The sequence below is a fragment of the Pelodiscus sinensis genome, unplaced genomic scaffold (genome assembly GCF_049634645.1).
Source record: "Pelodiscus sinensis isolate JC-2024 unplaced genomic scaffold, ASM4963464v1 ctg90, whole genome shotgun sequence".
NCBI lineage: Eukaryota > Metazoa > Chordata > Testudines > Trionychidae > Pelodiscus > Pelodiscus sinensis.
In genome coordinates this window covers 187558-213916 of record NW_027465894.1, presented here as the reverse complement: position 1 = coordinate 213916, position 26359 = coordinate 187558, and the positions used below count along the sequence as shown (strand labels likewise).

The 26359-nt window shown below is 60.3% G+C and overlaps 1 protein-coding gene across 11 annotated transcripts in view; it reads right to left on the bottom strand.

The window, feature by feature from the left end:
• Nucleotides 1–26359, bottom strand: part of DNM2 (dynamin 2) — a 50591-nt gene that overhangs the window by 14594 nt on the left and 9638 nt on the right. For 3 of the 11 annotated variants that reach the window (XM_075916131.1, XM_075916124.1, XM_075916126.1), the window contains exons 2-15: nt 22487–22560; nt 15736–15885; nt 15270–15473; nt 14153–14251; nt 13543–13703; nt 12758–12900; nt 11736–11871; nt 10955–11022; nt 9685–9823; nt 7002–7088; nt 6656–6726; nt 5634–5663; nt 4629–4680; nt 926–955 (exon numbers count right to left, since the gene is read on the bottom strand). In XM_075916131.1, coding sequence (XP_075772246.1) covers nt 926–955; nt 4629–4680; nt 5634–5663; nt 6656–6726; nt 7002–7088; nt 9685–9823; nt 10955–11022; nt 11736–11871; nt 12758–12900; nt 13543–13703; nt 14153–14251; nt 15270–15473; nt 15736–15885; nt 22487–22560 — 1444 coding nt within the window. Of the gene's footprint in view, nt 1–925; nt 956–4628; nt 4681–5633; nt 5664–6655; nt 6727–7001; nt 7089–7618; nt 7758–9684; nt 9824–10954; nt 11023–11735; nt 11872–12757; nt 12901–13542; nt 13704–14152; nt 14252–15269; nt 15474–15735; nt 15886–22486; nt 22561–26359 lie in introns of all 11 variants that reach the window. The other 8 variants (XM_075916127.1, XM_075916130.1, XM_075916132.1 and 5 more) reach the window with 6 other exon arrangements.

The following is a 26359-nucleotide window of genomic DNA, read 5'->3' as shown; positions in this document are numbered from 1 at the left end:
AATAGCTTGAGGGACGTGCCCGGCAGGTTACTGCAGCTCCGGCCTCCCATTCCGGGGAGGACTCGGCCCAGCGTTACCCTACGCACGTCTCGCTCTTCATGGCCCGGAGTCCACAACCGGCCCTGCCAGAGCGCAGCCCCCGGCCCCCAAGGCTAGTCCTTTTACCCGCACCCCCATTCCCAGGTGCCAAAGCGCCTCTACCACTGAGCAGTCAGGGTACTGGCCCCAGGGCAGAGGAAACCGCTTACAACAGAGCACAGGAGACGCCTGCTATGAACCGCTCCCACCGCAGGCTGGGGAGCTGCTCTGGCCAGTCGCTTGTCACGCTAGCCCAAGACCTGGGCACCCAGAGCTTCTTTTGACGGACTCTCCACGAGCCACCCTCGGAGAGCCGCCAATACGCTGAGCTTCGTCTAGACTGCCGCCAGCGCTCGGGCGTGGCCCGGGCCGAGGCCGGCCACCGAGTACAGGCAGCCCGGCCCAGGCGCGGTGACTGTCCACGCAGGGTGCTGTGACGGACGCCGTGCTCCCCCGGTTAGTAGCGGACACACTCGGGGGAGCAGGCAGTGCGAGCGAGAGGGCTGACTCCAGTCAGTGCAGCGCATGGACGGGCGGAGTTAGAGACGTTACACATGATTCTGGGATTCCTTTGCTCTTGCTTGTACAGGAGCCACCTGTCAGCAGCAGGGAGACGGGCACCGGGACCTGGGGCGGGAATGGGACTTCCTTTCCCACTAGCTTTAGCGCAAGAGCCGTCAATTCACGCCTGGCTGTTCCCAATGCCGTTTGGGGAGTGGCAGCTGTTCGCCAGCACAGCTGCTCAGGTGGCTACCGCCTAAGCCACAGCAAAGGCAAGCCAGGCTACACACACAAAGCTCAGCGCGCTGGCGGGCGCAGGCTGCTAGAGCTACAACTTAACTCATACAGATTTTCGGGCGGAGGGAAGGAAGGAGCCCTGAAATTGAGACAGCAAAAAGGAAACCAGGTTAAAGATTTCACCCCTCGATTCGCTCCCTTTTGGGGTCCCTTAAATTTGAGCTTCTGATTCCCACTGAAGCAAATCGGAATTTGACTGGAGAGACCCGGAGGCAGAGGAGCAGAGCAGGGTGGCCGAGAGAGGCAGAACGGAGTTGGCTTGCAGGCACAGAGCAGAGAAATGAGGCTCCGGTTGGTGGAGCAGCAGATGCAGAGGCTTAAATGTGGCCTCCTGGGGAGGGAGGGGAGAGAGCTGGTTCTGGAGCAGCAGTTCCAGGCTGGGTGGGAGAGCCATGGCAGCAAGGCCCACGGCTTATGGGATCAGTTATGTAGCATGGAATTACCAAGTTTTAGTGCAAAGGGAGGTCTTACGCCTGGGAGCCAGACGTGCCCGATTCTACTCCCAGCTCTGGCACAGACTCACTGGGAGCCCAGGGCATGAAAGGAAGCAGTTACCAGGCCCCCCCGTCTGTCCAGCATGCCAGCGACCAGAGCAGCGCACCGGCCGGAAGGAGACAGACTGAATACTTCCGCTCCGTGGATGAGCGAGACCAATGGGGCGGGGGGAGCGCATGTGGCAGGCTAGATCCCTCTGCCCAGATGGACCAGGCCCGGTAAACTCAGCCCTCTGGCCTCCAGCTTTGCACCATGTCAAATAAAGCAGCCCAGGGTGACTGGCAGCTCACACCCGATTGTCAGATCTCCGCCTTCCCATCACCACGCTACAGTCTGCATCTTACAGCCAGCGATGGAGGGCCAGCCCCGGGGGACCCGATCGGAGACAGGCCTCAGGCAGGTTCACTCAGTGCTCCGGAAAGGGCCTTGCAATGCCAGAAGAGAATGGAAGTGGCAGGACGCTGGGACGCGCCAGAGAGGAGCGTGGGGTTTCCCGAGGTAGGGAGGAGTCACGCAGAGCTCACTGGCCAGGTGCCGGGTGCGAGGGGCCGCAGGAATGGGCACTGACTCAGCCATGGGAGGGGTGGGCTGGCCCTGCACAGCACTGAGCTAAGGGGGCGTTGGGTGGGAAGCCGAGCTGAGCATTCTGCACACCAGGGCTGCTAAGAGGCCTGCGGGGCTCAGAAACCCCAATGCTCCTGTGGGGCTTCTCCTGGGAGCTGGGACCAGCCCGTGGCTCAGGGTCCCTGGCTTTATTCAGCACCTGGCAGCAGCTGCACTCAGGCCCCGACTAGCTTTTTACCCCGAGCGTGCCAAGGGCTGCGGGAACACGGCAGGGGTGTGCGGCAGCCTCCAGGGCCAAATCCAACCCCTCTGCAGCTACTGAGCCACCCCGCGAGCAGGGAGAGCTGCAGCATCAGGCTAAGCTGCCCAGAGTCTCACTCATCCAAGCCATCCCAAGGTTGGCCGGAGGAGTTCAAGTGAGGCTCCCCCCCTTGCTGCCTCAGCTGCTCATTAGGGTGGCAGGCCCAGGGTGCGGCAGGCCAGCGTCAGACAAGGAACGGGCTGTTCTCTCGATTGGGGGTGGGGGTGAGAAGCTCTCTGCCACCCACCACGGCCTCAGGACGCCTGAGCATGCCCAGCAGAAGGGGGCTCTCCCTGGGGTCTCTCCGGGGGCACAGGGCAAGGCCGGCTGGAAGTGCCAGTGGGCACCCTGACCACGGGGCACGCCTCCTCCTGTCGCAAGCAGCAGGCATTTCCATTTTCTTGGGCAGGCCGTGAGGAGCCCCCCGGCACGCACCACTCCACTTGATTTCCAGCCAACAGCGGCCACGCCCTCCCGTCCACGACCGAGCGCACTGACTAACTGGCGGGCACGTTCCTCCTCCTCCCCGCTTAGGCCACAGGAAGGCTCATTGGGGAGGCCGTCCCCCGGGGACAGACCTCGGCAGGGGCCCTCCGGTGGTAGCCTTGGCCTCAGCAGCCAGCGGAGAGCGCCCTGCTGGGAAGAGCCCTGCTCCCTCGCCCCTCCACATCAGCCAACCTACCTTGCTCCCAGGCTGCCTTGCACCTACTCAGACGCCTGCTCTTGCCACGCGCTCTTCTAGTCCAGCTCCCTGCACGCAAGGCAGGGATGTGAAGGGGGAGCCGGTCAGCAGCACCCTCTAGTAAGGCTGACTCCTGGGTACTGATTAGCCAGGACCCAGGAGCAGCCCCTGCCCATGGCCTGCTGCGGGTTGAGGGCTGCTCCCATCCTCCCCTCCTCCACATGCAGGGCTGACAGCGCCCCCATGCAGCTGGGGAGGGGAGAGCAGGCCGCAGTTAACCTGCTAAATGCTGGGTCCAACGGGGATTTTACATCCCAAACGCAAGGCAGGGCTGCGTATTCCCCAGGCCATTCCTGACGGATGTTTGTCTAACCTGCTCTTAGCTTCCAGGCACAGGGACTCCACGACCTCCCCAGCGCTCACCACTCCGACAGGCCCCACCTAAACCTGCCCTGCTGCAGCCTAAGCCCCTTGCTTCTTGTCCAGTCCTCAGAGGGCAGAAATTCCCCGTAATGCAGTGGGGGAAGGTACAGCTGGAGTACAAATGCCTCCGAGCACGGGGGGGGGGGGGGGGTATGAGCTCTCACTGCCTGAGTATTTCTATGGCTCTACCCCCCCCCCCCCCACACACACACACACAGCGCTATGATCTGCGGCCTGAGTCTCCCTGTCAGTCGAAGAGCAGCGGGCCCATCGGGGCAGGCTGGAGGCCGCTGCGGAGGATGGCAGGGGATAGCCCTGGAGGCTCAGACGTCTGCCCCTCCCACCCCGTCTCCCTACGATGGGCCAGCAGGAGTCCAGTTGTTCAGCCAGATCAGGGGACCCTGTAAGGTTTCCCGCCATGGACCAGAGCCCTGAAAGAAGTCGCGCTGCTGCACTGATGGTGCCAGACCGTGAGTGTGCTCGGTTTTAAGACGAGGGGCATCCCGTAGATTCGCGGGGGTTGTGTTTTAAAGGCGCCTCCATCACTGGGCTTTACTTCTAGTTCACTATCACGCTATACAGGTACTTACCAGTATCTCACCCTTAGGTGCGCAAAATTAGGGTTGCGGGTAAATAAGGGAAAAAGGACGAGAGGACAGAGTGAGGAACAAAGTGATGGGGGGGGGGGAGGGAGAAGCAGGAAGCACAAAAACAGTAAGAAAACAGCAGAAAAAACAGCAAAAGAAACCAGTTACATGCTATTAATGATACTGATACAGTGTTAATGTCATCACAGTGCTGCCGAACAAGAGCAACGCCCACGTGGGCTCCACACAGCCAGGCTGGCACCATGCACTGGGACACTGCTAAGCCTGCTCTCCCAGCAGCACCGCACTGGACAGCGGGGTGACGAGATGCCACAGTTCAGCACTGCTCCCGCCCCCGTGATGCCAGCCTTCCCCCTGCCCGTCACCCGCCAGACGGCCGGCTAGTGGAAACGGCACCCCCACCTTCCCACCCCCCCTCTGGTGCCCCCCCACTTGTCTAGACTGTCACCGAGGGAGGGGCCATACAGAGAGAGGTTACCCTAGAAGAGGGGACAGTCCTCCTGTCTGCAGCTACACCGGGCAGGACCAACCCCGCACCAGTGTGCCAACTGGTCTGATTCCACTCCCGAGACTTCTGGGGCTGCAAACCTCAGCGCTCGGACTGCAGAGATTGTTCACACGGGATCCCCCGCCCCCGCCTATGCTCCCGAGAGGGGCGCTCTGAGCAAGCGGGTCGTACCTGATTCGGGATGGCTCTCTTCTTGTTCAGCTGGGTACTCCTCTGCTGCGCACTGAAATAAAAAGCACCCCGGCTTTACAACCGACAGCGCCAGGAGCGCCCAGCAACGGGGCCGCGGAGCCCAACGCGCACTCGCTCGCGGTGGTCTACAGGCGAAGCAGCGGCTGGCTTGCATGCTGCCACTCGGCTCGCCTATGGCGGGCGGCAGGGAGTGGCGTGCCAGACGGCAGCGGCTCGCCCCGCTGGGGTGAGGCCTGCCACACAGCACAGCTCCAGCAGGCTCTGTGACTGCCCCGCCAGCACTTGAGGCCAGGAGGTTTCTGAAGTGCTCCGTGCACCAGCTGCACATGCCATTGGGCCCCGGGGGCACTGCTGGCGCTTTCAGACCAGTACAGCTAGGGAGCCGCCCACACCCAGGACGGGCACCTCTAGCACAGCGCAGGGGCAGACTGCAGCTCGCCGGAGAGCACGCGCCACGCAAGTCGCTGTACCCGGCCCCCACTGGGCGCGAGGAAAAGCGGTTCGAGGCCTTGGTTAGTTAACCCAGCAACACCCCAAGTGTAGCCAGGTTTGGCCTGCGCTCACCGTTCCTGCTCCATACGGATACTCCAGGGGGTCTACGGCCCTTGTGCTCCCCACCTGGCATGGGGCCTGCCCGGCAGCTCTCCAGGCTAATCAGAGCTCAGGCTGGAGTGGCAGGAAGGAATTTGCTGGGGAAGGGAGGGAGTCTGAAGGTGAGCGGCAGGGGGCCAGGGGAAATCCAAGGGTCTGCGTGGGGGGAGACGGCCGAGATTCTGGCTGGGTGCCTGAAGCTACAGGAGAAAGACTCCCAGCCTGCGAGGGAGCAGCTCAGAGCCGACTGTTTGACAAGGGCTCAAGTCTCTCCAGAAGGTGCCTAATATGAAAGCAGCATTCACACGGCTGCCAGCCACTTCCGGCGGCGCTGCAAGCACGAGTCCATGCCCACGCGTCACCCGTTACACACTGGTTCCAGCAGGTACCCACCCTGTTGCCAAGTGCTGCTCAGTGTAACAGCTGGGGGTGTTAGGAGTCGAGAGTCCCGAGGGAAGAGTGAAGTGGTTCAAAGGAAAAACAGGAGAGATGATGAGAGGAAGGAACAGCAAATGGAGTGAGAAGCAGAGACTTGGGGGGAGCCAGAGGAAAACGGAAAGTGAGGCGGGGGGAGAAAGGAGCCTGCTGCCCCGAGACAGCCTTGGGCAGCTGCACTCGCTCTGAGGGGGCTTCCGTCCTCGCGAGCTCCCTGCGTGGGAGCTCTCGCTGCAGAGCGCAGGCAGCCACGCAGGGACGCCAAAGAGCGAATCCACTTGACAGTCACACCCCGTTTCACTACAGGCTCGTTCTCAGGTGTAGACAAGGGCTTGGTTCTGGTTTTCCCTTTGCTGGAAGGGGAACCTCAAACCCACCGACAGCCAGAGACATTCAGAGGCCTTGTCCGCTCTGGCGGCCAGACCACGGCACCAGACAGACAGTCGATGCTGCCACTTACTGCAACTCTCACTCAGGGCTGAGAGAACACTCCAGCTCCAGCCTGAGAGCCCTGCTCCCCCGCGCGCCGAGAGCTCCCCAGTGCTCCTGCCAGGCCCACGCTGCCACCTCTTCACACTCCTTCGTGTAGCCCTCCTCCCCCTTTCCCTGCCATCTGCTCTAGGCTGGAAGCTCCTTGGGGCAGGGAGCATCCTTCACGAGGGTGCCCCTGGATCCCGGCCGGTCCCCAGGCATTCCACCCCACCCCCACAGGCAAAGACCTGGAACAGAGGCGGACCTTGCCGAAGGCCCCTGCAGGTCAGGCTCACTTGGGAGAGGCAACAGGACCAGCGCTCCCCTCCCCAGCCCTGCCAGCAGCCCAGCAGCAGTAACATAGGGGGGCGAAGGCTCAGCTGCCACCGCCAAGGCTTGGACCATTCAGCTCCCTGCCTCTGGCTCCACGGAGCAGCCCCCGCAGTGCTCACTCCTTGCAGCCAAGTGCCCTGCAACCCAGCGCCCGGCTACAGCAGACGGGCACCTACTTGGCAAAGCCAATGAAGTCCTCGTGGTTCGTGTTGATGTACGAGAGCTCGATGTCAATCAGGAGGAGAATCTGGAAAGAACACGGACCCGAGTCACCAACAACAGGCCACAACGGAAGCGCCTTTCAGCACGGCAGCCAGACGGGCCAGAAGGGCGGCAGGGCGACCCACCACCAGCAGAGGGCTCTGCAGGCTGCTAGGCGGCTGGCGGAGCGGAGCAGGCCTTGGCTGTACTGCACGGCGCTGGCTGGAGCGTCGGCTTCCCCCAAACAGCGCCGAGATCAGCCTGCCTGGGTCCCACGCCCCGCAGGAGAGCCGCGCTCCCTCCCTCCCGAGGGCAGCTTACCTGGTCCTTTGTCTTCCCTTCCCGTTCCCTGACGTGAGTGGTCACAATCCTCTCCGTCTCCTCGCGTAACCGGGGGTAGGAGCCAAGCTGAGAGGAAGGGGCAGGTCAGATCACAAGGGCCACACACGGTTCAGCACATAAAAGCCCCCACAAAACCCAAGAGGACAGGAAGCGACGGGACTCGCCCCGGCCGCGTCAGGAGGACAGAAGGGGGCTCAGAAGACAGCCCAAGACAAGGCAGTTCTTTGCTGTCGCTGGGGAGATGGGCAGGCTCAGCTTTGGGAGGCCGTACAGCCCTTGGCAAACGTACGTCTCTTCCCCACCTCCCCGGATAAGCTAACCCCCCAGGCATGAAGCGCAGCTCACGCGAAGCAAGAGACACTGCCCTCAGCTACTGCAGGTGCAATCTGAGCCTGTCCCTCGGGTGTGAAGCAACACCTGTGCAATACGTATCTGCAGGCCCCAGGCCAGAACGCCAGGGCAGCGCTAAGTCTATACTCGTGGGGCACCTTGCACGGACATGGACACAGCTCCCCACGAGGCTAGTTTAATGGCCCTGCAAGCCAATACATTCCAGGTGTGCCAATTAGGCAGAGGAAGGAATTAAGACCAGTTACCTTTTCCGCACACTTTTTAATGACTGTGGCCAGCTCTGAGACCACCAGGTCAACACACTTCAAACTGGGCTCTTTGAGCTTTACAATCTGGTTTTTCACTATAGCTTCAAAAGCCATGTCAGGCGTGAAGAGCCCCGTCCTGCCTCATGCAGAGCACAGAGCGGAAAGAGGAGACACCAAGGCACGCAGGGCGGGAAGGACACAGCGACGGAGACAGGAGAGAAGAAAAGGAGATTTAGAAAAGGTTAGTTACGTGCAGAGGGAAAAGCAGCAGCACCCGCCTGGGAAAATTCCTTCAGGTTCATTTGAAAATGCGCCAATTCATTTCCTAGCATCAGTTTCTTAGCTCCCTTTGTTAAGGCCTGGACTTGTGAGGGTCTGATCCCCGCGCGCCGGCTCCCTTGCGCGATCATCCCCGCGCGCCGGCTCCCTTGCGCGATCATTTACCCTGGCGCCAGGATGATGGTGAGTTGCTCCCACCCCCCGGCACTCCCAGGAGCCAGAAGCAGGTGATGGGATCCCTCCAGAGCCAGAGCACTCCATGTCTGGCTCAGCCAGGCCTCAGTACAGGCAAAGGTTTCGTTGCTCCTGCCCCCGTCTCCAGGCCAAGCCGCGAGTTAGCAGCTGATCTAGTGGCCCGCTAGGCATCACACGGGGAAGGGGGCACTGCCTGCTGCCATCGGAGGGCATGGAGCGCTGGCCTCTTCCCCTGGCTGTTTGAAACAGCCACGGCTACGGGTCCCATGGAAGCTAGCGCCAGAGACGTTCCTGTGAGAACGTCGCGAGCCCGGCCCCAACACCCCACTGACTGGAGCGGGATTCTCCCGGGCACTGCTCATCTGCGCGCGCACCCCCACCCACCCGGAAGGAGTCGGAGTTCCCCCACCTCGTTAGCTAGGACTGAAGGAACTTTGGCAGCAAGTGCTGGCTTCTCCACGCTACACACATCACTACAACTGCAGCAACACAGAGTACAGCTCCGGACCCCGAAACGAGCTCCCCAGCCAGCAACATGCGTCGCTGCACGCGTGCGGAGCGGCTCTGCTCAAGCCAGGCACGTTGGGAAGCTGGAGTTGGGGGCTGCGTCTCTTTTTGAGAGTCCTTTTCGCTACAGACCGGAGTCTGGATCTACCGGGCACTTCCAGAGCTCGACAGCCCGGCTCAGGGCAGGGCATCCTTCCAGTCCAGGACCCTGTCTGACACGTACAGAAGTTTCTCAATCCATCACTACTGGATCGAGCGAGAGCAGAGTCCCCCCAAGGAGCCGGTGAACGTGGAAGTGGCCGATGGGCTCCTGCCCAGTGCCAGGGCGAGAAGCCTTTGAAACGGGCTCGCCAGCGAACGGCGGGCTGGATAAGCCAGGCCCAGTGACGCTGCAGACCATTTCCAGCGTTCGCTCCCATTCCCCACAGCTTCCCAGAGCCGAGCCGAGCCGCGCCGCAGCAGAAGTGACGGAGCACATGCTAAGACAGGCCCCAGCACCCCGGCACTGCCTGCCCGCCTGCCCGGCAGGCTCCACGGCGCTCTGAGGCAAGAGCTCGGCAGCTGCTGCTCCCGTTCGCCTCCGAGCCCTGCAGCTGGATGTCACATGGGCATGGGAGGCCCCCCGGGGAGGGAGCCCAGCCGCCCTCGCTCTTCCACAGCGCTGCTCAGGAGCCGAGTAACGCGCTCACCTCCCTTGTGAACAGGAAATGGAGGCGCCGAGGAGCACACCCCAGGGTCACCCTGCAGGCCAGGGAACAGAACCCCATCTGAGGGCTCTCGTCTAAGCCACCGGGCGCTGCCTGGCTCTTGGGCAGGGCTGGCCCTCCTCAGAGCGGGGCCAGGCCAGGGCCCTGGGTGCTAGAGACAACCCTCACCCCATCTCCAGGGCCAGGCATGCCAGTCTGGCGGGGCGAGTCCAGAGATGTGCCCTGCACTCATGCTAGGCTGGGACCGGTGGGGCCGTGGGACCGGTTTAGCCTACACACACCCAGCTGGGGGGAGCTTTGCCAGGCAGGGGGGCAGGAAGCACCCTGCTTTACCACCCACTGTAGGAAGGGCTGGAGCCTCCAGCGGTTCAATACCTTACTGGTACACTGTCTAACTGTATTGATTAGCTCCTGAATAACCAGGTCGACACACTTCAGACAGGGCTCTTTCAGCTTCACCACCTGCTTTTTCACAATGGCCTCGAATGCCAAGTCTGGCGTGAAAAGCCCCGTCCTACAGGCAGCCGCACGCACGGGCAGGGAGGAAGGGCAGAGAAAACACAAAATGGGTGAACAGGCTTTAAGGCAACGGTCGGACCTGGCAGAGCAGCTGAGACAGCGAGTCCCTTCCCTGGGCGGCCTGGCCCGGACCCCGACGGGCCCCCGCATGTGGCTGTGCTGCCCGGGGACCCCAATGGAGCGGGCCACGCCCCCACGCGAGCGCACACGTTGCTCTGCCACGGACACGCATGCCAAGTGGCTCTCTAGTGCGTGGGCTCTAGCGTCGGCCTCGCACGGCGACAAGGCAGGTTTGGGTAGGACCCAGCTCTGTTGCACGTGAGTGGCAGAGGCCTTCAATCCGAGTCAGACCAAGGGACGTTCAGGGCTAACCGGTTAGCTCCACCGGGCCCCCTGCTCCCAGCCCACAGGGGAACGGAAGGGGGGCCGGGAGCAGTGGCAGCCCCAGAAGGGGAGGCAGGAGCAGTCCTCTTAGCACTACATTCAGCCAATTCCAGATTTGACTTCGCTAGCCGGATCAGCCCAGGGGCACAGGCACGCTAAGGGCAGGGCTCCCTAGCTCACTGAACTACAGCCACAGTGTGGCGTGGAGCAGACTGGCCGTGCGGCAGGACCAGCCCTCTGTATGGAGCATGGCTTCCCTGACCCAGCTGTTCACAAGCACAACGGGCGGTAATAGCCTGGCTCCTCCGCTAGCCGGGCGTTCAGCTCTCCAAACATGCCCCACGTGCTACCGTCTGCCCTCTGGGAAGGCAAAGGAGGAATTCTGCTGTCCCGAGCTCAAGGCTCTCGTGCCGTCACCCAACTCTACCAGGACGACATTCAGAGTTTGCTCTCGGGACACTGCTCCATGAGGGGAGCCACCGCAGCCCAACTCCCAGAATCGAGTCGGCGCAAACACTACGCTGAGCAGACAACGGCACCCGCAGTGAGCCTGCAAACACACGCCCATTGCCCAGAACCAACTTTGGTCTAACCCCCCTCGCTTCCCATGGCCACGCGGGCTCTCAACTGACAGCCACACACGGTTCATGATACCAAGGTTCGACCGGACTAACGGCACGTCCAGGACCACAGGCAGAGCAGACACACTGCTGCGCCGCAGCTCTCCTGCTCCGATACTTGCCTTATGCCGTGAATGTTTTTAATCGCGTAGCTAATTTCTCGCCTCAAGTCCTTCTCATCAAACTCCATCTGAAAGAGAAACAGGGCGGATCACACAGCCCGGCGCTGGCGAGGCACAAGCACAGCTCAGGCTTCCACGCAAAGGGGCACGTGTTCACACCGCCCTCATCCAGCCCCGAGGGGCAGCCGCACTTCCCCAGCTGTAGAGCCTGCCAGGCAGGCAAGCCGTCAGAAAGCTGAGTGAAGGAGCAGTGAATTACAGCAGGTCTTGTTGGTCGCTGGGGGGGGGGGGGGGGCCTGGGACAGCCAACTGCCCCTCTCCCATACGACCCGATGCATCTCTGCTTTGCTATGGGCGGCCACAGTGGGAAGGTAGAACACCAGTCAGCTTCCTGCTTTAAAGTCAGAGCAGAGGAACATCAGCACCAGCTGCTGATCTGATGCCCTAGGACGGACGATCAGAGAACAGCCCATCCCTCCATCTTCAGGGGGAGGAGACAAGCTAGTCCGGGTGCACCTCCCACAGCTCCGCTCTGCAAAGACTCCGGTGCCAGGCAGCAGTGGATGGGTTTATAACGAGGCTGTCAGCGGAGCAGCAGATGAACCCAATACCGGGGAGGATGGCCAGAGACCCCCCTGCTGGCTGCTAAACAAGACAGGCATACGCATTGGGGACACTCCCCCACGTGTATGCCAGGCGAGCAGTGACATTCTGCTGTGTGTGGAGAGAGGAGAAAACCAACCCTGCAGGACAGACGCGTTTACACCAGCACTAGCTTTACCTTCACCAGCTCGAAGGGGAATCTCTCATGGAAGATGCGATTAATTCTGGCCCCACCAGAGAGTTCTAGCGTGTCCACTTGGTCTCCGGAGCCTTCAATCCTCTTCTCGAAGTCCACCCCGAACTGCTGAACCATCCTGCAGAGAAGCAGCAGGAGTAACATGGATCAGCCAAATGCTGCTCAGACGGGACCAGCCCAGCTACTCTGACTGCAGCCCGCCCCGTGCCAGCCACACACACTGGAGACTTCGCATCTACTTCCCCGAAACCCTCAGGGAAGGAATTTCCTCTCCCTGCTGCCACCATGAGGGAAACAAAACAGTCGTGCACGTTCCTTCAGCCCCTACGAACACACACGCTTCTCCCCCGCCTGAATGCAGACTTGGACCAGTGGGCCACATGGGATGGGTGTCGTAGGCACGACAAACACAAGGCACTGCCAGTTACGTGCCTGCAGGGCTCGTCTGCCCAGCACCACAGCTACAGATGCGAGTGCTCCCCGTTTTCCCAGCAGCACGGCAGGGCATCTAGTCTCTTGTGTCCATGAGTAGGGATGTTAAATGGCCTTTAATCAGCTCATTAGTTGATGGGGGGGGGGAGAAGAGGAGGGGACCAGGCATGAGCCAGGAATCAGCTGTCCCGGCTGGTGCCTGGTCCCCGCCCCGTGGAGATGGTGCTGTTAAGATGGCTCCCTCCAGCTCCTGCTCCCTGCCACCCTTGCTGCCTCTGATCCAGACAGCAAGCTGGGGGGGCAGCTAGTTGAGTCACTAGTTGACTGATCAGCAAACGCCAATAGCCCTAGTCCACGGGACACCGAGTGGCATCTCCTGCTTCACACTGCCAATTGCCAACACCGGGAGCTGGGCACTCTTCCCTCAGGGTCAGCGACCAGCTGGTATCCGAGTGCTCCAGGGTGGAGCCACGTTCACACCAGTGTCCATTTCAGGCTAGACACTTGCTCTCCCTCCCCACGGGGGCCAAATCCAGTGCCTGGCCTATCAAGAGGGGATGGGAGCAACCTACTGCAGCAAGGCCTTGGTTTTCCGCGTGGGGTCGTCAGGGCGGAAGTTCTTGTATTCCTCCACTTCCTTCTCCAGCGAGAGCAGCTGGCTCTGCAGCTTGCTGCGCAGCGAGGGCAGGGTCTCCCTGATGTGGTTGGTCAGTTGCTGCGAGGGTAAGAAGCGGTCAGTGTGGCTGGCCCCCCACCCCTCACTACAAGCTGCGTTTGAGGCCGCACAGGCGAGCCAGAGGCCAGAGCCAACACTGCGCAAGAGGGGCTAGTGGAATGCTTCCCTTAACTGGCCACTCTACAAGAGCCACACGGAGTCAGCCCAGGCCCGCTGCTGTTCCTTTAAAGAGACACAGCAATTTCCAAGACTTCGGAGCAGCCTGGCCCAGCTCGCCAAGTCAGACTTCCCAGCTTTAACGAATTTTGCCTTCTCACCGAACGAGGGCAGCTGGGTATTGCCCCTAGCCTGTCAACTGACCGCTCAGCGGGGGCTAACTGCGCCAAGTAGAAGAGATTCTCCCTCCATTCTGTTGGCTACCAGCATCTCCGGCACGGCCTGGAAAGGACGCTGCTAGAGAAGCGTTCAGACAAGCGGATGGTCGTTGGTCATTCTGCAGCCAGCGAGGCCAAGGCTGGGGAAGAGCCGACTCGCCAAGGACGATACTGAGGGTGTGGGGGCTGGGCACGCAGTCTAACTCCCCAGCCCCCCCCCACACCCTCCCCAGCACAGCTCAGAGCACTCAGTCAGCGGCCCTTCCCTCCAAGCCGGGAACAGGGCCCACGCATGACACTGGCCTACCTGGTTGAGGACTTTCTGCAAGTGAGGCGTGCCCATGCGATCTGCCATGTGCCTGTAGGCTGGGTGAGAAAGGAAGAACTTGCGTTCTGCAGCCAACGCTGCTCTGATGTCCTTCTTGCCTTCTATATCCTTCTGGCTCCGGTTAACCACGCCGATATAGCCTGAAACGGGACAATGCCACAGGCCAGCTCTGTCAGCGCAGGATCCAGCTGCAGCACAAGCCTTGAACTCTCATGCCCCCCGCACGGGACCCTGGGCTCATAGGGTTATTTCATGGAGGTTAGGTCCAGAAAAGGCCATTAGCCAGGGGGTAGGAACGGTGCCCCTGGCCTCTGTTTGTCAGAGGCTGGAGAGGGATGGCAGGAGACAAATCGCTTGATCATGGTCTTCGGTCCACCCTCTCTGGGGCACCTGGTGCTGGCCACTGTCGGCAGACAGGCTACTGGGCTAGATGGGCCTTTGATCTGACCCAGTATGGCCGTTCTTATGAGTGTGAACTTTATACTGCCTGCCCTAGGTACCAAGCAGGTACCAAGCAGAGCGCTGGGACTCGGGGCTCCAGTGGGCAGCGAAAGGGAGGAGTGGGGCACGGAGGGTGGTGGCATTCTACCTCTTCTTAAAGGGAGCAGTTTGTTTTCCAGGACATCTCTGGCGTCCGTGCCTTCGTCCATCAGGTCGAGTTTGGTGATCACACCAATTGTTCGGAGGCCTGGGGTAGAAAGATCATTGGAGAAGCAGCTAATCAACCCCACATCCCTCCGGCCAGGCCTGCAGGTCGACATGCAGACACAGGGGCTCCTGGTTTCTATAACCAGGAGCCATCACCCTCCCTTCCACCTGCAGCACTTCGGCTCCAGTCTGCGTTCCCAGCTGGCTCGGAGGCGAGAGGAGCTGGGGACTAAGGAGTGCAGCAGCCAGAGCAACAGGAGTCACACCTTTTAGTAAAGGCTTGCTTGGCTGACAGCCAAGAGGTCACTTCGGGAGTCTGCCTGCAGGGCCATGGGAGAGAAGCACACGCCTCCCGGAAGTCCCAGGACAGGAGAGTCGGGGGCAGGGGGTTGGCAGCAGGCAGCCTGCCGGGAGCAGCAACCACCACCCTTAATGGGGGCAGGAGAATCCTAGAACACTAGCACTGGAAGGGACCTCAAGTCCCCTGCCGTCACGGCAGGACAAAGCACCAGCTAGCCCATCCCTGCCAGGCGTCTGCTCTTCAATATCTCCAGTGAGGGGGATTCCACAACCCCCCATGCAACTTATTCAGTGTGTCACCCCCAGACAGGCAGGACGTTTTTCCTACTGTCCAGTCCAAACCTCCCTGGCTGCAGTTTAAGCCCCTTGCATCTCGTCCTGTCCTCAGAGGCCAAGGGGAACAATTTGTCTCCCTCCTCCTTTGACACCCTTTTAGAGACCTGAAAACCGCTCTCAGGCATCTCCTCTCCAGACTGAGCGCACCAGGACTTCCCTCCAAGCGGAACCCCAGCTCCACCCCACTGGAATTGCGTAGCCTGGGCCCTGCGCCCCATCAGTCACGTTCCGTACAAAATCCAGCCCACTGCTCCGAGAAGAGCCTTGGCTCGGCTCCCCTGGGCAGAGCTAGCCGGGTTCCCCACGGCAGGGGGAGCTGCACACCAGGGCACCTGGGAACCCCTGGGAACCCCCATCTCCCTCCCTTTGTTACAGGGTCCTGCAGCAGCTCTTACTGCAGCCAGCAGGCGCGCTGGTTTTACCTTGAGGATCTACTTCCTTAGCCATCTTGAGAGCATCCGAGTTTGCCAGATCCATGTTGGCGGGAGTCACAGCAAGAATCAGGCTGCTTTCCCGGCTGATGAACTGCAGGATCATATCCTTGATCTGGTACTCGATGTCCTGCGGCTGGTCTCCCACGGGCACCTTGGTGATGCCCGGGAGGTCGATCAGCGTCAGGTTCAGCACTGCGGAGGGAGGGAAGCGGAGAACTCATGCAGTGAGGGGACTCAAAACCCTCTATCCCGCAGTGCATGGGCGAGGGCAGGGCACAGAGGATCAGCTAGAAGCTTGTTTGGCCTCTCTACATTCTTGCTACTCAGGAACAGAGCCTGGTCTCTTGGGACCGTCAAACTGCCCTCTGGGTTGCTTCCTTCCCATCCACTGAAGTGTCCACACCCGCCTCTAGAAGCCCGCTGACACTCCCGTCAGCATGCAAGTCTCACTCACCGTGTGGTGAATACACCCTCAGGTTGATGGGAATCGGTGAGATCCCTTTATTGCTTCCCGTGACCCGGTCCGTCTCTGCTTCGATCTCCTGCCGAACCTCGTCAAAATCCGTGAACTTTTTGGATTTGCAGTGCAAAAACTCCGCATATTCTGGAAGAGAGACCCCCGCCCCCAGGGTCTATAATGAAACAAACCGATTTCTGACTAGCCCCCCAGCCTCTGAACCAGTGTAAACAGACCCAGGCCCTCGCCCTCCGAACCTCAGCAATGCAGCATCAGCTCTGCAGGACCCCGGCTACACCCCAACGAGAGGCTGGTGCAGAACGCCGGCAGGAAGTCCCACTACCCCTTGAGCACGATGGCATTCGAACGGGGGCACGCAGGCTGGAGAGCCAGGCCAATCAGGAGCAAGGATCGCTAGAGGCTCAAAGCCCCCACGACATTCACCCACCCCTCTCAGGAGCACCACCCTTGCAGGTGCGCAAGTCATGAGCTACCTCAGTGCTGTCTGGACAGGCGGAACAGGAGAACAGCCTGACTGGATCAGACAAAGGTCCATCTAGCCCAGTGTCCTGTCTCCCATCAGTGACCAATGCCAGGTGCCCCCCAGGGGCAAAGAAGCTAGGGACACCAGCCTGGCTAATAGCCATTGATGGACCTGCCATCCATGGACTGAGCTAGTTCTTTTTGAACCCTGTGATAGCTTTGGCCTTGACAACACCCTCTGGCAAGGAGTTCCACAGGTTGTGTGCAGAAATACTGCCTTTCAACATGCAGCCTAGTCATTTCATTTGGTGACCCCTAGTTCTGGTGTTTGAGAGCGCAAGTTCCACTTCCTTGTTGACTTTCTCCCCACCCTTCACTTCATAGGCCTCTCTCATATCACCAGCACAGTGCCAGCATTTCAGTGCTCTTCCAACGGCTACCACAGGGGGCCGGAGCAGAGCCTCTCAGAACAGGGCTTCAGCCCTTCGCTCACTGCTGCAGCCAGCCAGCCCGTTCCTTACCCTCTTCCTACAAGCTCCCTTTGCTCCTTGCCCCAGCATTCAGCTAAGCCTTCACGCAGGGCCCCGGCGTCCTAGGGCTGCACAGTCAGTATGCCTGGAGAGGGGCTGGACGTGAGCAGACACAACACCCCTCCCCTCCAGAGCCAGGCTGTAGCATTCACCTGCCTGAGATCCAATACAGGGCCCAGCCTCGGCTCTGCCTGCTGCTCACTCAGAAGCTAGGCAGCTGCCGCCGTGAGCGTGAGCCGTGCTGTTCTATGAGACTGCAACGCGCCTCGAGTCCCCCCGTGCTCTGCAGTGCACGAGACCCACAAGGCCTATTGAGAAGCAAAGCTGCCCTGGAGCAGAGGGGATCCCGGCGCCCACAAGCTGCATTGCGCCCAGCAGAGGCTCACCCCATTGCGCCTGCACCCCAGCAGAGGGCCCAAGCTTGTCTCCGTTCGCCTGGCGTAAGCTCCGGGCATGACTTGAGCGTGGCTCCTGGACACCCCGCTGTGCTCCGGCGGCCCTTTCCAGGGGCGGAATGAGGAAGTGGCGCAGAGCCAGAGGGGCATGCAGCCATGCGGGGAAAGCCGGCGCCCAAGAGAGCAGCCAGGTGCTTTTGGGGAGGCTGCTAACTGGCGATGAAGCCTGCCTAGCAATCCCCTCGGCCGAGGCGGATGGAGCAGGGCAGCTCTAGACCCGCTGCAGACGTGAGTCACGGTGTCCTGCACCAGAGGGAAGCGCCGGCGGGGGGAGACGTGGCACGTGCATGTTGGTTCCAGCCTAGACAGCTTGACATCCCGGCCTGCTGGCCTCCCCCGCCCCTCGTTTGTAGCGCCGCAGTGCCGGGTTCTGAGCCCTGAAGGCAGGGCTGAGTCTAGCCTGCCAGGGCACCCACTGGCTACCTCCGAACGGCTCCTGCGGCCGGGGAGGAAGCCAACCGCAGCATGGCCCACAGGAGGGGCGCGACTGCCCCAGCAGAGCCCTTGGAGTAGAGACAGCGGCATGTTCCCATCCAGGTATCTCTCAGTATTGCAGGAGTCACTGCCATCAGCCCTGCATGGCCTGGTGCTGCCGGCGTTAATCACCAGCCCTGGGCACTGCTAGTAGGGAGGTGGGTGCCGTCCCCGCCCCCACAGGGAAACTGAGGCACAGTAGCACCTCACACACGTCTAGCTCTGCCACCAATACACACACGTATGCAACAGACTTACAGCCCGGGTCACCGATTCCCAGGCCCGAAGGGACTATTGTGACCCACTCTGACCCCCTGGATAACAGACCAGAGAAGTTCTAAGCCAGGGGTGAGGAACCTAAGGCCCAGGAGCCAGATGTGTCCCCCGGCTTGCCTGGATCCAGCCCGCGGAGCTCTGGGCTCCCCCCAGCATTGGGGAGCCCGTGCTGGCTCTCCAGCCTGCGCTGACCCCGCCTGACTGATTTTTCTGTGGGTCAGCAGCCCCCAACCAGAAGATTCCTCACCCCTGTGCCAAGATGACTGTTTAAACCCAACTCCCACTACAGCATGAACAGCCACCCCTGCCCACAGCATTCCCCCGGCCCTCACCGTGCGAGGGGGGGGGGCGCGCACTCAGCTTTCCCCTGCCAGTGCTCTCCCGTCTCTGGAAGCCGATCATGTTTTGAAGTGAAGTGCAGCCCAGGAAATGCAGAAACAGTTCGCACATGAAGTGCTTGATCTTCGCGTTATGTGGCACATGCTGGGATTTCCCTGCTTGCGAGCGACACTGACCGCACCACGTCCGAAATCCAGACTGCAATTTGAACCAGCCATCAGACGCAGCCCTGCAGACGAGCGTCTGTGGAGGGTGCAGGGTAAAGCTCTGGGGGGCTCAGGGCTGGCAATTGAGGGGGGTGGGCTGTGGGAGGGCGTTTCCTACCCAGGGCAATAGTCAGGAAGAGGCCTTACACAGGCCCTCCGTCAGGGCCCGAGAGCAGGCCCAGAACTGCTGAGGCACCATGTCCAAAGGCCACGTGCAGCACCGCAACCTGTAACCCCAGCTCTGTCGCTTGCACCAGCCTGTCCCAGACGGAGCGGCAGTCCCCAGCCCGGCAGAGGAAGGCCAGAGGGATGGGGGTGAACGTCGCCCTGTTCTGTACGCCAGGCAGCACTGGCACCGCAATCCTGTCACTGAGCAGCACAGCACGCTGCCCAGCTGGGCTGCCTCGGCCACAGGGAAGGGATCTTCCATCAGCCAAGACCTGTGCTCAGAGGGCAGGCGGCTCACAAGGAGCCCTGACTCGGGCCGTGGGCGGTGGAGAGCTTGGCAGCGCCCTTCCACCCGCAAGCAATGGTACTGCGGCGAGCGTGCTTAAATATTAACCCCGCCACATTCCTCCGGCGGGCGGCTTGGGGCGGGTCGCTGGCTCGGCAGGGCTGAGCCCGACGGCGGCCGGCACACCTGGAAGCACACAAGGCAGCGAGCACCAACCAGGGAACTCTGGTCTATTTCAAACCCCTGCTAGGGGCCTGCCGGGGCTAAGGGCGAGATCAGTGGTCCGGGACCCCTCGGGGACCCCAAGCAGGTTTCAGGGGCCTTAGATTCGCCAGGGCCCAGGGCAGAGAGCCAGAGCTCACCGCGCAGGGCTGCGGCCCAGGGCCCCGCCACGTGGGGCTGCAGCCACAGCTCAAGCAGCTCAGCTTTGCGGGGCCCTGCAGCTGCCCTGCCTGCTAACCCCAGTGCCGGCAGGACAGCAGAGCCGGTGCAGCTGGGCCGTGGAGTTCAGCATGTTGGGGGAGGGGCTCAGACAGAACCCCGAGTTTAGGGCTCGGATTCAAAACCCATTGAAGTCAATGGCCACTGACTGTCACGTAGGACCCAGCAGTGTGCCAGAGCAGCACCGACCGACCCCACCTGCTCGCCCCCTCTGGGATCCCGTCAGCCCAGGCCTGGCTGGGAACAGCCCCTCCCCGCTCCCAAGGCCCTGGAGCTGGTTCTGTCTCGGGGGCCAGCTAGCTCCTGGAGATGCTGCCGAGGGCCTGGGAGCGAGCGGCTGTCGTGGTGGGGGAAAGCAGCAGCAGAGAGGAGCTGGGGGTAGACAGCATGAGCACTGCTCTCCAAGAGCGTAGGACAAAGGCACTAAGGTTATTCTCCAGAACCAGGGCACGTGTTCCCAGGTCCCTTCTCTTAAGGGAGTTTACCCAGAACCACTCACTCACCAAGCCAGCTGGCCAAGCACCTTCTGCCCCAGTCAACGTGGAGCAGCCCTGAGAGCTGCGCAGTCCCGCCCTGAGCCCCCGGCTGCGTGAGGGGGTGGCCGAGCAGCATCTCTCCGACACACACATCTAGGTGCCTCTCCAGCGACAGCTGTCAGAGGAGCGGCACTTTGACAAGCCAAGCAGCCGCGTGACTGACGCCCTGCAAGCGCGGTGCCTGTGGGACAGAGCGCTCGCTGGCTGCTCGCTACGTGTTTCAGTGCTGCAATCACACTGGGGAGCAGCCGCTTTCCATACCGTGCCTGGTGGGCTAGCAGCACTTCAGCTGCAGATCAGACCCCGAGGAGCTACCGCTCCCTGGGCGCTGGCGGGGAAAATGGGGAGGCTGGTCCCCCGCTTCCCGCAGAGCACTGCATGGGAAGTGCTCACGCCAAAGAGCTCATCCGTCTTGCATTCAATAGGGAAGTCCCATCTGACACTATCGCCCCAGGACCTAGGCTGGCCACCGTCATGCACGACTGTAGACGGGGGCAGGCAATCGTTCCTGATGACGGGCTGCTCCACGGGCCCAACTCTTCCATGGTATTAATGGAGGAGGTGCAGGGTCTGGGATCGAGCTTGGGGTAAGGGCAGGAGACGAGGGGGCAGGCTCTGGGAGGGGAGAAGGCGTACGAGGGGTGCAGGGTCCGGGAGCGGGGCTGTGATCTGGGGCAGGAGGGGGTGCAGGAATTTGAACTGTGGCAGGGCAGGGGTTGGGGTGCAAGGTCTGGAAGGGAGGGGTGCAGGGTCTGGGTGCAGGAGCAAGGGGCAGCAGCTTCTACACAAGGTGAAAGTGCAGGAAGGGTTGGGGGAGGGGCTGGGGTGCCAGAGGCAGGCTGGCTCTGGCCAGGAGGCTCTTACTTGGGTGGCTCCCAGCCAGCAGCCCTCCCCAGCAGGTTCCGCAGCGAGGTGGGGGCCACGCGTGCGAGCCCATTGGGGGAGGGGCACTCTGCACATGGGCCATTGCGAGCTGCATGCGCAGGAAGCGCCTCCCCAGGCTCGCAGCATCCAGAAAGCTGCTCTGAGCAGCGTGCGGTGGCAGGGCAGCCAGAGAGCCATGCTGGGCTGGATCCGACCCAGGCACAAGCAGCAGAGGCCCAGCCCTCCCGGCAAGAGGGCAAAGCAAGGGACTCCGCACTCCAGGGAAGGGAACAAGAGAGCCGCCCCGAGATCAGGCCGCTGACATGTGGAGCGTGGGCTCAGGTGAGAGGTGTGCAGCGGCTTTTCAGCCTTCCCACATTTACCACCATCACTATGCCGGGCCAAGAGTAGGGGGCTGAATGTTTAACCAGTAGGGGCTGGGGTAGGGGCCTGCTCTGCCCGGGTGCCCCCCAGGCAGGGGCTGTTCGACCCAGCTGATGTAATGCCTGCCCGTGGGGAGAGGCCACTGCAGCCTGCTCCTGCCCACCCCCCCTGCAGTCTGTTAAACAACGTTAGCCAATTCAACGGGATTTCCCATCCCTAGCAGAGAGCCAGGACGCAGCACCAAGGCCTGTTATCGCACAACCAAGGAACAGTCCACGCAGCAGGAGGAGACAGAGCTGCTTTAGCTCTTCGCAGAACAGACTGGCTTATAAAACCCTGGCCTAAGATCATACCCCCCCACCCCAGGAGAACGGGGCAGTCCCATGCGTTGGGCTCACTAAGCACTCGGGATCACGCAAGAAGAGCTAGGATGCGGCAGTGCCTCTGCCATCACGGTCTGGCACAGCCAATCAGCCCCCCTCTGAAGTACCAGGCTGGTAAAGCAGCAACTCCCTGTCTTGTTCATTGACACAGCAGAGTTCCCAGCAGGGAGCTCGGTCTGACAGCTCCATTTGGCCCCTTACATGCGCCCTGATCACCTGCTCTGAAGAAGGGACGTCAGCGAGGCTGCGGGACCAGGAAGGGCCGAGGCCAGGGACAGAGGAAAACGCAGACTAACGAGGAGCAGGTAACTGCCTGCAGTGCCAGGACCTCTGCCCAGACCCAAAGTCAGTTTGTCCCCTCCCCTCGCACCTACTGAAATCCTGAGAACAGCTTGGGTCTCCAGCGGGTTGTCAACCCTTCAGAGATTTTAGGCTAGAGCCCTGTGCTCATCTAACCCCCGGCAAACGGCCAGAGCTGTATGAGCGAAGGCCTGGACCCGTCCACAACAAATTAGAGCCCAGTCACAAGGCTGAACCTGTCCTGCTTAGCTTGCAGTGTCGACTGACAGACTAATACAGAAACAATCTGCCCGCAGTTTCCACCCAGGGAGCTACACCAACCGTACACGTGCTGCTGCAGTGACAGGACTCCCGCCAAGTTACACATCTCACCGCCGCGCGCAAGGCGGCTCCCATCTCCTGAGCAGTACAGGCACCTTCCAGCAGTTTACAGACCACGTTCCCCAAGCAGCCAAGAGCCAGCGCAGCTCCCGCCATCGGAAAGGCAGCAAGGGACGCAGACTGACAGCCACATACATCTGTGCCTTCCCTGTTCTGCAGCATGCAGGGTGTGAGACTGGTCCCCCAGCTTTGGCCGCCCTCGACCCCCCAGCCACAAGGAGCTACTGAGCCCTGGACAGTACCTGTTTTGGAGAAGATCAGCTGAAGAATAAGAGGCCGCCGGGTGACGATTCCAGACCCACGGGGAAGGAAGTCTCTGCAAGGAAACAAGAGATGGAGTCACTCAGGGGCTAACAGCTCCAGCATCCAGACTCTGCGGTGAGCAGCGCCACGGTCCTTGTCGAACGGGAAAGCCTAGAGACTCCATTGTGGCAGACCCTGCACGAGCTGGCTCCCTTCCCTGCTGAGCTTACAGCGGCCTCCATCTTGCACCATCATTCACCTTTTGCTGTGCCTCAGTTTCCCAAAGACACTGGGGAAGCTGAGGCAGAACCCAATGCTCTCAAGTCCCAAGTCCCAGTCCAGTGTTAGGCCACAAGACCAAACTTCCCTTCTGTTTTTACCGACCTACATTAGCCTCCCAGTCACAGCTCTCAAAGGAAAAAAGAAGCAGCTGGAAACTCATTCCAGGGATGAGTTTCTTCTAGTCTCCCAACTACCAAGCTGCCACCTCTCTCTGGCCTGGAGCGAGGCTGCCACCTGTGGTATGCTGCAGCAGAGCCGGTGTAGCTACAAAGCAGCTGTATTTGCAGGCACAGCATGGTTAGTGCCTTCTAAAACGAGCAGCAGCACAACAGCCCTGTAGAAGAGAGGGGGTCAGTGCCCATGTCCTCAGGTGCCCCCGTCATACAGCTTGGAATGGCAGCAGTTGGTTTTCCAGCTATCAGCGTTTGAATCACGAACCGAGTGCAGAGGGTTAAAACTCGTGTGCGCCTCTGAATTCTTATACACGGCTAACTCAAATACAGACAGTTTAACAGAGGAAGGAGAATCCGTCGTTTTCTTTTTATTCTTGGAAGTCTCATGTGCTTAAGTGTTTCAAATCACTTCCCAGAAGGGCTGGATTTCTGGAGAACAGCAGAATAAAACAAAGAGCTGGCAACAGCCCTTGGACGCAAAGAGAAGTCTTGGAATGAGTCACCCCCACCCCTTTCTATTGGGTAGGAACTCAAGTGTGCAGGCCATTGTGAGACCTACATGGCGGATCTTCTGCCCGGAAACGATGCTCCTCCACATGTTGGGCCCGCTGCGCTGGCACAGGCAGTTACTGCAGACTGAATAGCTCCAGTTTCTCTCCAATCGCACTAGGAACAAGGGTTAGAAAGAGCAGCTGGGGCAGGCGTGAGGGGCACCCGAGGCAGGTTCGAAGCAGTTTCTGGTCTACCACTCATGGCTTCACTTGAGTTCCTAGGAAAGGCTGCACAGAGCCAGGGACGGGCAGTGTAGGCTAGTGACCCTCATTCTCCGTGGCCAACAAGCCCAACACAACCAAGAGTCTCCTGTGATGAGGTAGCTTTGCTAACTGCACTTGTGCCTAGAATTTAGGGGGGGGGTCGATGGAACCCCCCAGCACTGATGGGAGCTCACGGCTCTTCCAGGCAGCGGTGCATGCAACAGGCATGCACCCCAGTGCACACGCCTTGGCTTTGTAAGAGCATTACTTTAGCAATACCGGTAGGAAAAACCTAACCTGGGGGAAACCAGCAGAATCTGGCAGCCTTGCGGGCACAGGCCACATGCAGTAGCCTACGACTCACAAGTTGCTCACCACTGCAGAGAGCTTCCCTGTGCGTCTCAGACCCTGGCCTCCCTACACCGCTTGCTTTCATTGCTGCTGTGGTGCTCTGCAGCTCTGCCAGCTGCTCTCCCAGATAAGGGGTAAGAGTAATCGCCACCTCGCTTGTGTTGTGCCCAAAAGCTGGCCAGCTACCTCCACTACTTTGCCCTTTAGCCAATACCCAGGCGAGCGACACGTGTCCAGCTGTGTTAAGCTGGTGGCTCGTGCCCCCGTGCATCACAGGGCAGTAGCAGAAGGCGATCTTGCACGGCTGTGTGGCTGGGTGGCATGGGCCACGCAGAAAGCAGTGCTAGACCCCACTTGGGTACTGACAAGCAGACCTGGGGCAGAGCTGGAAAGTGAGCCTGCAGAAGGCCAAGGAACTCTGCACACCAAAGACAAGGAGGAAACATCTTTCCATGAGACTGGGAATACAGGCACGACATCGGCTCCCAACAGCAGGGGTAGGAGCCAGGAGGAGGAGGAAGGGTCTGTCTGTCGTAAGGTCAGCGCCTCTTGGCTTATATTCTCTTGTGCTCTGCTTTGCTTTAGTGCCACCTTCCAGCCAACACCCTCAGAATAGCCCAGGGCATGGAAGTGTCACACCAGACCTCATGTGCCAGTTGGAACAACCGCTGTCGTCTGGTTCCCAGCTCACTACACAAGGTGACAGGCGCTTGCATCCCAGGAAGCCACACCCCCTCCACAAACCAGCAACTGGCTTCTGCGCTAGCCCCATCTACTCCCATCTCGCAGGCGGAGACCGGACCTGTTGGAACCCGTCTTGAACACGGGTGATAAGATCCCGCCTCTCAGCAACCGGTTCTCTGGCCTCTCCCCTTCACCAGGAATGACTTCCATTATATTGCCAGCTCAGGAGCCTGAGGGATGTGAGGACTAGTGACTATCCAACGAGCAAATGCTTATCGGCAGGGCTCGACAAACTGTTTCTACTCGCCCATGGTGTGTAGATTTCAGCCGGTTGCTCTGTGCGCCCCCATTCACCAGCTCTGCCAGGCTGGCGCACGCACAGTGCCAGGCTGGCGAGTAGCTCTCGCCGCAGTTTGTCGAGCCCTGCTTATCGGCTAGTCGACAGGCTAGTCAACAGTCGCTTCCCCCACTCTTGCTGCCTCTATCAGAAAGAGGCAGCAAAGGGGGGGAGGGAGGGGGGAAGAGGAGGGGATACTTCAAAGCAGCAGTGCTGCTTGGAGCCTGGGGCCACACCCCGGGCTCCACATGGTGCTGCTGCTCTGAAATGCCACATGCAGGCCAGGGCCAGCCGGGGTCTCCCCAGCGTACCCTGGGCTCTGTGTGGCTACAGTCCTAGGGCTGTTACTATACTTCAAAGGCGGAGGCGCCCTCTTGACTAATCAAAATGCATCGACTATTCGATTAGTCAATCAGTTGATACTTAACATCGCTACTTAAAGCACAACGCACCAACACGTACTAAGGGCCTGGATGCCAGAGCAACTGTCTGTTCTGGGGAAGGACCGCGACCGTGGCCGCTAGCATCCTGGGGAGACATTCCGAGTGCCATTTTCAAATGGTTTGCCATTCCAGGGGCATGCTCTCAGTATGGGCCCAGCACGCAGAGATGGTTCAAGTACCCGCATCTGTCCTGGGCTGCCTCGACCCATCCTTGAGTTCTAACTAGTTTTTCTGGCATTTCTCTAAGGACGTTCTGGGCCATTTGCAGGAAATGTACATTCTTTTTAAAAGGCTGGCTCCACGGTGAGCTCAGTGGCTGGGCAAACTGCATTAGAAGTAGCACAGAGGCTGCCTTACAATACAACTCTAGCAATCACACACTGATTAAGCCAGGCTGGGAACTGAATGGGAGAGGCTAGGAGACCCCAGAACCACCTTAAGGCCTGTGCACTCTTTGCCTAGTTATTAAGTTAGGGAACAGGGAAGGCCCAAAATAAAAAGTAGAGGCTACTTGTACTGGCAAAGGGGGAAGCAAAATAGCCAGTTTGCACTTGTGTGTTCTGTAACTAGGAGACCAAAAGGTTTCTCGTAAGCCATGTTGGTTTCGTTCCTCCAAAAGGCTGCATAATCCAGCCTCAACTCAGTCACCCAAGTTCTCCAGGGCAACCCTCTGAGAGTTCATGGGGGCATTCTCTTTACAAAGCCTCCCCTTTTCACCTGTTAAATCTTGCTGACATTTGCCTTCAGTGCTCAAGGAAACGACTTCCCTCCCCTATGTAACAGAAGTCCATTTCAGGCTCTATTCTCAGAGCCTGCGTGCATGGACCTTGCTCTTTTAGCTTGCAAA